This window comes from Pinus tabuliformis, chromosome 2_1 (genome assembly GCF_031772625.1).
Source record: "Pinus tabuliformis cultivar Carrire ecotype Pingquan chromosome 2_1, CPIR1, whole genome shotgun sequence".
Lineage (NCBI taxonomy): Eukaryota > Viridiplantae > Streptophyta > Pinopsida > Pinales > Pinaceae > Pinus > Pinus tabuliformis.
Window position 1 is genome coordinate 449,878,835 of NC_142299.1, and position 10,058 is coordinate 449,888,892.

Consider the following 10,058-nt stretch of genomic DNA (forward strand, 5'->3'; position numbering starts at 1 on the left):
CACCCAGCCAGAAGAATTATTTTATAGTAGAAAAAGAAACATTGGCTATATTCAATGGGATACAAAGGTTTGAGTTATACCTTACACCTGTGAAATTCTTAATACAAACAGACTCCAAAACAATGTAAACTTTGAAACGGGAACTATAAACTCAAAACGAGAACTCTGGCCCAAAAACCCCAAAAAAACCACAAAAACAGTGCTCAAAACGAAAAGTGTGTATTTTGGAACGATGTTTTTTTTTTTTAGGTGTCAATTTTGCGGTTGTTTTAAAAATGGCAGCGACTACGAAATTTTCTACGAAATTTTCCTGCAAAATATAGCTTCAGAAAAAAAGTGTTGATACTGGAATAATGATTTTTTTTTTAGGGGTCAATTTTCATACTTTTTAAACAATGCTAATAAAACCAATTTTTTATGTCTCAAACAAAGTTAACTTTTAAGGAAAAACACATTAATGTTTCTGGTAGAATATCATTTTTCTTTCTTAAGTATAAATTTAACATGTTTTCAACCACAAAACTAAAAAAACATGACATTATGAACAAATTATTTCACTGAATGAATTCAAAAGTCTTTATTTGTACACTGAATAAAAGAGACATTATATCTCTAATTTGATATTGCATTGTAGATATTTAAACAATAAGATTTATCATACTTAAGACATAATCCAACAACATAAAAATGCTTCATAACTTCTCATTTAACAAAATATGGAAAACATCCATTTTATTTGAAGATACGATGCATACATCAGTTATATAAACTGTCTTAAACAATTATTCAAAATCACTCATATTTTCTTGCACACCATCAGAATTCACATCTTCAGATGAGTGACTGGATGCTGACGAAGATGTTCCATATTCTTCTCTGTCATCAACTAGTGCCCCATCTGAGTCCACATGCATGCCCAAGATTCTAGGTTTCAAAAGTCTTCTAGATCTACGACTGGTTTCAGCAGAGTCCCATGTCAACACTGTTCCTTCTGGCCGGGTGAGCCGGCCGGGCGGGCGGGCCGGGTGAGCCGGGCGGGTGGGCCGGGTGAGCCGGGCGGGCCGGGTGGGCCGGGTGGGCGGGCCGGGCGGGCGGGCCGGGTGTGCCGGGTGGGCCTGGGTGGGCGGGCCGGGTGAGCCGGGCGGGCCGGGTGGGCGGGCCGGGTGGGGTGGGTGGGCCGGGTGGGCGGGCCGGGCGGGGTGGGTGGGCCGGGTGGGCGGGCCGGGGTGGGCGGGCGGGCGGGGGGGATGGGCGGGGTGGGCGGGGCGGGGCGGGCGGGTGGGATGGGCGGGGTGGGCGGGTGGGCTGGGCGGGGCGGGCGGGGTGGTCACACCGCCCCGCCCGCCCCGCCCAGCCGACCCGCCCACCCCGCCCATCCCACCCGCCCGCCCCGCCCCGCCCACCCCGCCCATCCCCCCCGCCCGCCCTCCCCACCCGGCCCGCCCGCCCACCCCGGCCCGCCCGGCCCACCCGGCCCGGCCCACCCGGCCCGCCCGGCCCCGCCCACCCGGCACGCCCGGCCCGCCCACCCGGCCCACCCACCCGGCCCACCCGCCCGGCCCACCCGGCCCGCCCACCCGGCCCACCCGCCCGGCCCACCCGGCCCGCCCACCCGACCCGCCCACCCGGCCCACCCGGCCCGCCCGGCCCGACCACCCGGCCCACCCACCCGGCCCACCCACCCGGCCCACCCACCCGGCCCGCCCACCCGGCCCACCCACCCGGCCCGCCCACCCGGCCCACACCCGGCCCGCCCACCCGGCCCGCCCGGCCCACCCGGCCCGCCCACCCGGCACACCCGGCCCGCCCACCCGGCCCGCCCGGCCCACCCGGCCCGCCCACCCGCCCCGCCCGCCCGCCCGGCCCGCCCACCCGGCCCGCCCGCACGGGGCCACCCCCGGGCCGCCCCGCCCCGCCCGAGGGCGGAGCGTCGATTCCGGGAATTGACGCTCTGCCCGAGGGCGGGGCGGGGCGGCCCGGGGGTGGCGCTGTGCGGGCGGCGCCGCCCGCGCAGCACCACCCCCGGGCCGCCCCGCTCCGCCCTCGGGCGGGGCGGGGCGGCCCGGGGGTGGCGTTGCGCCGACGGCGCCGCCGGCGCAGCGCCACCCCCGGGCCGCCCCGCCCCGCCCGAGGGCGGAGCGTCGATTCCCGGAATCGACGCTCCGACCTCGGGCGGGGCGGGGCGGCCCGGGGGTGGCGCTGCGCCGGCGGCGCGAATCGACGCTCCGCCCTCGGGCGGGGCGGGGCGGCCCGGCGGTGGCGCCGCCGGCGCAGCGCCACCCCCGGGCTGCCCCGCCCCGCCCGAGGGCGGAGCGTCGATTCCCGGAATCGACGCTCCGCCCTCGGGCGGGGCGGGGCGGCCCGGGGGTGGCCCTGTGCGGGCGGGCGGGCCGGGCGGGCCGGGTGGGCCGGGTGGGTGGGCCGGGTGGGCCGGGCGGGCCGGGTGGGCGGGCCGGGTGGGCCGGGTGGGCGGGCCGGGTGGGTGGGCCGGGCGGGCCGGGTGGGCCGGGTGGGCGGGCCGGGTGGGCCGGCGGGCGGGCCGGGTGGGTGGGACGGGCGGGCCGGGTGGGCCGGGTGGGCGGGCCGGGCGGGCCGGGTGGGTGGGCCGGGTGGGGGGGCCGGGTGGGCCGGGTGGGTGGGCCGGGTGAGCCGGGTGGGCGGGCCGGGTGGGCCGGGTGGGTGGGCCGGGTGGGCGGGCCGGGCGGGCCGGGTGGGGGGGGTGGGCCGGGTGGGGGGGCCGGGTGGGCCGGGTGGGGGGGCCGGGTGGGCCGGGTGGGGGGGCCGGGTGGGGTGGGCCGGGTGGGGGGGCCGGGTGGTCCGGGTGGGCCGGGTGGGGGGCCCAGCCCACCCGCCCACCCCGCCCATCCCCCCCGCCCATCCCACCCCGCCCCGCCCGCCCATCCCCCCCGCCCGGCCCGCCTGCCCATCCCACCCGCCCGCCCACCCCACCCGGCCCAGCCCGCCCTGCCCACCCGGCCCCCCCACCCGGCCCACCCGGCCCCCCCACCCGGCCCGCCCGGCCCCCCCACCCGGCCCACCCGGCCCGCCCACCCGGCTCACCCGGCCCGCCCACCCGGCCCACCCGGCCCCCCCACCCGGCCCACCTGGCCCACCCACCCGGCCCACCCGGCCCCCCCACCCGGCCCACCCGGCCCGCCCACCCGGCTCACCCGGCCCCCCCACCCGGCCCGCCCACCCGGCCCACCCCCCCACCCGGCCCCCCCACCCGGCCCGCCCACCCGGCCCACCCCCCCCACCCGGCCCGCCCGGCCCGCCCACCCGGCCCACCCACCCGGCCCGCCCACCCGGCCCACCCACCCGACCCGCCCGGCTCGCCCACCCGGCTCACCCGGCCCACCCACCCGGCCCACCCGGCCCGCCCGGCCCGCCCACCCGGCCCACCCGGCTCACCCACCCGGCCCACCCGGCCCGCCCGCCCACCCGGCCCGCCCACCCGGCCCGCCCACCCGGCCCGCCCGGCCCGCCCACCCGGCCCACCCGGCCTGCCCGGCCCGCCCACCCGGCCGCACAGGGCCACCCCCGGCCGCCCCACCCGGCCCGCCCCGCCCAGCCCACCCCGCCCAGCCCCGCCTAGCAATTTTTTTTTTTACTGATTTATGTGTTTTTTTTTCAGGAAAATGGCATCAAGAAAAATTTCTGTGAATCTTTCTGGAGCAAGGAGTCTTAAAGGTGTATCTTCAAAAAGCGTTGGTGAACGAACTCCACCTGAGCTCATACCTACAAAAAACGTTGGTGAACGAACTCCACCTGAGCTCATACCTACAAATATGACAACTGTTTTAAGTGATAAGAAGCTAATATCAGATTGGAAAAGTTCAAAAGAGGTGAAATTTCCATCAAGAGCCTGGTATGTGAAAGAAAGAGAGAGCACAACTGTGAATATATATCTATACATTGATACACGCAATAATACTGAAAATTTGGAGGTGATGGGAAAAGTCATGGATATGTGTTCGGTACCAAACACTGAAGTTGTTTACGTACTTACAAAAACTGCCAAGTCACATGAAAGGATTAAATACCGACTATCATATTCATTATATGATAGGAGAGAGGTATCTACAAAGTTGTGTAAACAAATCGTAAATGATATGACACAAAACACGGTAAGTATTGTTATTTGTATTTTTATTTTGCGTTTTGAAAATGTCTCGCTATATTTTTTAACTTTGATTATATTAACATACGATATTTTGTTTGGCAGAATTTTGTTGAAAGCTGTTCAATTATGGTGGGAGGCATTCATTACATAGAGAATGATATCATGAACGTTGTCAGCCATTTTTACTCAGTGTCAGAGGAAGATATGCAAAACATGGAAAATGTAGTAATTGATGATGCTACAAAACTACATCCAAAGAATCAGAAAAAAAGGCCTCTGGTGGATAAATCTAGCAAGGGTAAACAAGTTACTTTTGAAGACGATGAAGTTGACAATGAAGCATATGTTGCCATTACTGAAGATGACATTGAAATTGTGGAAGGTCGTAAAAGACCAAAAGTAACAATGGCCAAGAATAGATCTCTTCAGAATGTTAAGACGAAAAAAAGTAGAGTTGAAGATCTTGAAGTAGTCATTACCAGCAGTCAAGAACCTAGTGAAACTTCAAAAGAAAGCAGAGAAATCATTACACCAGGAGCTGATTTAGGTGATGGCATTATCAAAACAAAACAAAATGCCATTCGACAGAATTTGACAAAGAGAAACCTAGTTGATGGTGGTCGTACATTTCAGTTAAATGTGACACAAACCTATAAGGCAAGTGAAGGACAATGCCAATATCAAGTCAGAAAGCCGCACCATCTGCATGTTCACAACTTGAAGACATTGATGAGGTACAATCCATATGCTCATGTGGTTAGTTATGTGCTTCTTGTTGATCCACTTCAAGTTCCCAACAAAGAAGCATTTGATAAGTCAAAATGTTTTGAATACAATTATTATGTGCTTGGGGGGAACCATTCTGTTGAAGCTCAAAGACAATTGATGGAGGAATATCCTAATAACCCACGTTTTGAAACGATGAAATGTATCATTTATGTGGTTTAAATGAAACAGAAGCAAAGCTAGTGGCATGGGATCATAATTCAGATAATGAATATAGGATGTCTATGACTTTGGTCCAAAAGGTTAGATTTATTCATAGTGAATTCCTAGAAAAATGTGGTGGGGATAAGATCAATATTACTACAGATTTCCGAAAGGAATGTTGTATGGAAATAGGCTATCAAATTGAAGATAAAGGCAATTCAAAAAATGGAAAAGACAACAGATCTAGCGATTTATTCAGAGGTGTTGATAACATTTTCCAATTGGCATTTAGAACTGGAGATATTTGGAATTTGATTGATGACATTTTTAGCATGTGGGAAGACATTGGCATTAAAAACCAGAAGGTCAGAAAGTCTAAGCCATTGATATGTAGCAACAATAAATCAGCGCCTGAACTGAAGCAACTTCCAGACGATATGACCATCACGCCTTGGAGGGCGATGCAAGGAGTGAAAGATGAAAAAATTGTCAAAAAAATATTATCTCGTGTGAAGTCGGGGGAATTATCATTGGAAGAAATGTCTGAAGAATTTCAAAAGTAAGTTTGCTGAATTATTTTTACTTATTTCCAGGATTATAGTTATCTTTTAACTAAAACATGTTGTTATTGGTAGTATTTGTTATACATATCAGTATATTAACTTTTTCTTTATCTATGCAGTCACAAAGTTTACATGAAAATTCAGGAACAAATGGTTAAATTGTTGAATGAAGATAGTTGGGATGATGTTGTACGCAACTATCCAGATTCAAGTTCTACATCAACATTGAAAGCTTTTTATCTTGCATTTAAAAAGGTAACTTGATTTATACATTCAGTTTTAATCATCTGTGTACTATTTTTAATTTAAATTAAAACTTACACATACATTTGTTTGTTTGGTAAAAGATGAAGAAAGAAGATAATGGAGCACCAGACAGTTTCAAGACTTTTATTGAAAAAATAAAGATTGAAAGACTGAGAAAGCAACGTATTAAGAATGTTGAACTTGATCCAACTCTTAATCATTTCATTTGGAATGGGCTAGACACTATTCAATATCAAGTAATACAAGGCGACTGTGAAGACATTGCGAAACTCATACCAAAAAGGGATTATGCCCTCGTTATTGCAGATATTCCCCATGGTTTCAATATTCCAAACATTTGCTATGATAATGACCCTTATACTTATCAAGCTTTTAATAAAGTGGTGGCGGGATTTAAGGAAGTGACGTCATCACCATTATGGAGATTTGTGACATTTCATTCAGACACACAGTTGGCAATGTTATTGTCAAGCTTCAAGGGGAAAACAAATTCAAGGATGCAGCTTACATGGTAAGATGTTTAAAGGTATATTTGATTAATGTTGAAAAATTAATTTATGTACAAGTTAATTGAAATTTTACTATTTTATGTTACAGGCAAAAGTCAAATCTTCTTGACAATGAAGATCAACAATTTATAAATGACTGTGAGTTCATTCATATTGATAGTTGGGCAAAAGATGATAGCCATATGTCTATGATTTTTAATCGGGTGGACAAAAAGAGTCATAGCCAAATACTGTCTTATGATGCTGTTGTGAGAAAACTAACATATGAAGACAAAGAAATGAAAGGAGAGATAGTTAACATTTATCAGAAACCACAATTATTGATTAACTATCTTATAGACATATGTTCAAATGAAGGAGATTGGGTTCTGGATTTATTTTCTGGCTCAGGTACGTTTTGCCACATGGAATTGAATTTCAATATGTTCTTTTTTTTAATTAATATGTCATTGTACTAATTTACTTCATTATTTTTTTGTGCTTGATAATTAGGTACAACACTAGCATGCTGCCTTCAAAAAGGAAGAAATTGCATTGCAATTGAGAAAGATCCATTACAATGCAATTTCATTCAGCAAAAAATTAATGCTCTCCAATTTCTTCCAGATGCAATGCAAGAAATTGGGTTGAAGAAAGGGGACTTTAGTGAATCACGTGTGGCAAAAAAGGCAAAGGAACCCCAACCACCATTACATGGAATGTATGGAAAGACGCATATTGGGGGATTTGCAAACATGAAAGACCCATTAGAAGAGGAAAATGAGCAAAATGAGCAAAATGAAACAGAAAATATTGTGGAAGAGGACAATGATGAAACTCTAGAGGACGAAGAGTTTGGATTACGTGACATTCTTGATTAAATTTAAGTTGTGCTTGTAACTCAAGCTTTGCAATGTTTTGACTTTGACATTTTATGAGAAGAATAAACACTCAATTAGGGTTGTTATACGTTCAATATTGGTAATATGTGATTTTTGCATTGATTTTTAAGTTAATCATTTTTTTTTGAAAAAAAAGTAGTTATTATTATCCTTTTGACATGAAATTCATAAAAAAAACTATTATTTGACCATTTTTAGTTAATATTTTTGTATAAAATTTGTGATTTTGACATGTTAATTCTAGCAAAAAATTATCAAAACGTTTAGTTTTTTTGTTATATTTATGTTAAAAATGGTTATTTTTTATGTCCATTGTTAAAAAATGTTGTTTTTTAGAAACAATTATTTCATGTCGATTGAAAAATTAATTAAGGGGGTTGAAAAGATGTCTAAATATGTAGATTATCTAAAATTCAAACTATCGACTTTATAATTTAAAAACGCAAAACAATAAAAAGCCCACTAAAAAAAAAAAAAATTAAGATAGAGAACAAGAAAATATGAATACAATGACGACTTCAAAAACTATCAAATTTAGAAAATAATTTTTTACATTTCACACACTAGAAAATTTAAAGTCAAAAAATAGGTCTTTTAAAAAAAGGGTGTGATGCAGAATACACACTTTTTAAAATCAGGATGAAAATCACTACCATTCACCGAGCCTCACCCACTTAATGCACATGAAAAAAATTAAAGTTCCAAAAAACATGTTCTTAAAAAAACATGTGTATTCTGCATCAACACTTTTGAAAATCGGGTCATTTTTTTGCCACCTCTACAAAACGGGTAACAGTATCAGTTCCCGTTTCAAAGTTTACATTGTTCCAAGAATTTCAAATATTTTTTATCTGCCAAGATATCAAGACAAATTGCAAAAGGAAGAATTCTTGCATGGTGGATTTGGTTCCAACAATTTGATTTTGAAGTCGAATGGATCCCAGCTAATTCAAATTATTTGACATATTCGTTAACCAGGGATATGAATAAAGCATTCATGACTTGTCCAGGTTCGTGTTTTACCATTCAAGGAAAAGGACCACAGGATGATAGCTTTTATACATTTGTTGATAGATTCAGATTGCTTGAAGACATGCAATCCATCTTGCAGAAGAAATCAAGAAAGTTGTGGGAATGAGACCGAGAAGAAAAACTTGGATCAGAAAATGCCAAGTTTGGCAATCCAAGAATGTAGGTATGTCTTTAGGCCTAGATGTTGAACTGGTAAAGGTATATCCTTTTCCTAACATGAAAGTAAAGTTATTTTTCAGAAGTCTCTCAGTTCTATGGTCTAGTGAATATACTGAACAAATGATATGGATCCTAAAGGTTTTGAATATTTATCAACTTATTGGAGGAATTGATTTTGCTCTCAGGATTTTTGCAAGAGAAAAAATTTTAGATCTTGAAACTATTCCTTTTAAGCCTGAAGTAGAGAAATACATTCTATCTCTAAAAATCCCAGACATTTTTGAGGAATTAGAAGCATCATTTCTGCAAAGGTTTGACAAGAATTATGCAACAAATGACACTTTTCCTCAATATGAAATTTTTGAAGGATTTGCTGACTGGGTGATAAAAGATGGATTCTGCAGAAAAAATCCAACCACTAGGATATCTCAGTGCATTCAAAGGACATTGCAATATCTCAGAACTTTCTCATCTCCTTGGGATTATCATAGCCTCAAACTAAGGGAAAGTATTACTCCCAATCCTTTTTCATAGGTTTTTATTCATGAGCAGATCGGAAAAATCGAGACAAGAAATAATAAAGAAATGATTAAGCAGCATGATGGATGGTTGAATGAATTCGGAAATCTGAGGTTAAGAGAAAAAATACAGATTCTACAAAAAATGGATGATCTACAAGGAGAGCTCAAGGCATTAAGATTTATAATTAATCAAAAGGCTTTGGTAACTATCAGTGTTATTTCAACTAATTGGAATAATAATGTAATCCATATTATTAGTCTGATGATTTCAAATAGAATCTGTACATCGATGATTTTTGAATTAGGTTGGCAAAACAAAGATTTTATGAGTGATAATTCTAGAGAATGGGTTCAGCATGCAATTGAAAGTTCCACTAATATGTTTCAAATTTTTAAATGGGAACTTTTAAACGGCATCGAATTGGCAGTACAGAGGTCACCCATGATCAGAAATGTCTTTAAAGATTCTTTCCTAGATATCGAGATCAATCCTTTATCTTTCCTTACAAAGTGGGGAAAACAATTGGCTAGGTACACAACTCAGCAACAGGGTCTCCACCAAATAAAGATAAATATGGAAAAGGGAGAATCATCAAGAGCATCATCAAGAAGGACAATAATTTTAGATGAAGATGCCAAAGGAAATGGAAAAGCAAAAGAATCTACTTTACGGAACGAGCTGTCGGATGCCCAGGACCTAGCAGATATCGATTGGGATGAAGAGTACTCTAAGATGATTGAACATCACTACCAAAAGATGCTCGACCAGTCAAGGCTAGCACATGATTCTTCACAAGAGTCTAATTTTGATAATGACTATGATTCAGATAGAAGTCTGAAAGGACCATGGTAGAATCTTTTGTACCAGAAAAGTTGAGTAGACACCATCAACAAAAATATGCTGAAAGGACCCTCAATTATTTCTGATTTTTCATTGTAGTTTAGAAGAGTAGAGTCAAGGAGTTTATAAAAAGAGAGATTTGCAGATGTTCAAGACATCGCTTGATGGAGAACTCTGAGAACTCATGTTCTAATAAGCTTTATGTATTTTTCTTGTTTTTATTAATATTGAA

At 47.0% G+C, this 10,058-nt stretch overlaps 1 protein-coding gene across 1 annotated transcript; it reads left to right on the top strand.

Moving 5' to 3' along the window:
• Positions 1 to 5,844: 5,844 nt before the first annotated feature.
• Positions 5,845 to 9,838, top strand: LOC149200859 (uncharacterized). Its single transcript, XM_089401104.1, has 3 exons — positions 5,845 to 6,394; positions 6,481 to 6,782; positions 9,291 to 9,838. The coding sequence occupies exons 1-3, from the start codon at positions 5,964 to 5,966 to the stop codon at positions 9,836 to 9,838; spliced, it is 1,281 nt and encodes a 426-aa protein (XP_089257230.1). The 5' UTR covers positions 5,845 to 5,963.
• Positions 9,839 to 10,058: the final 220 nt, after the last annotated feature.

Excerpts from the sequence above, each read along its gene's own strand:
- LOC149200859 (XM_089401104.1), top strand. The coding sequence starts at position 5,964 with ATGAAGAAAGAAGATAATGGAGCACCAGACAGTTTCAAGACTTTTATT. Across the intron at positions 6,395-6,480 it reads TCAAGGATGCAGCTTACATG|GCAAAAGTCAAATCTTCTTG; the intron begins GTAAGATGTTTA and ends TTTATGTTACAG. Across the intron at positions 6,783-9,290 it reads GGATTTATTTTCTGGCTCAG|GTTGGCAAAACAAAGATTTT; the intron begins GTACGTTTTGCC and ends TTTTTGAATTAG.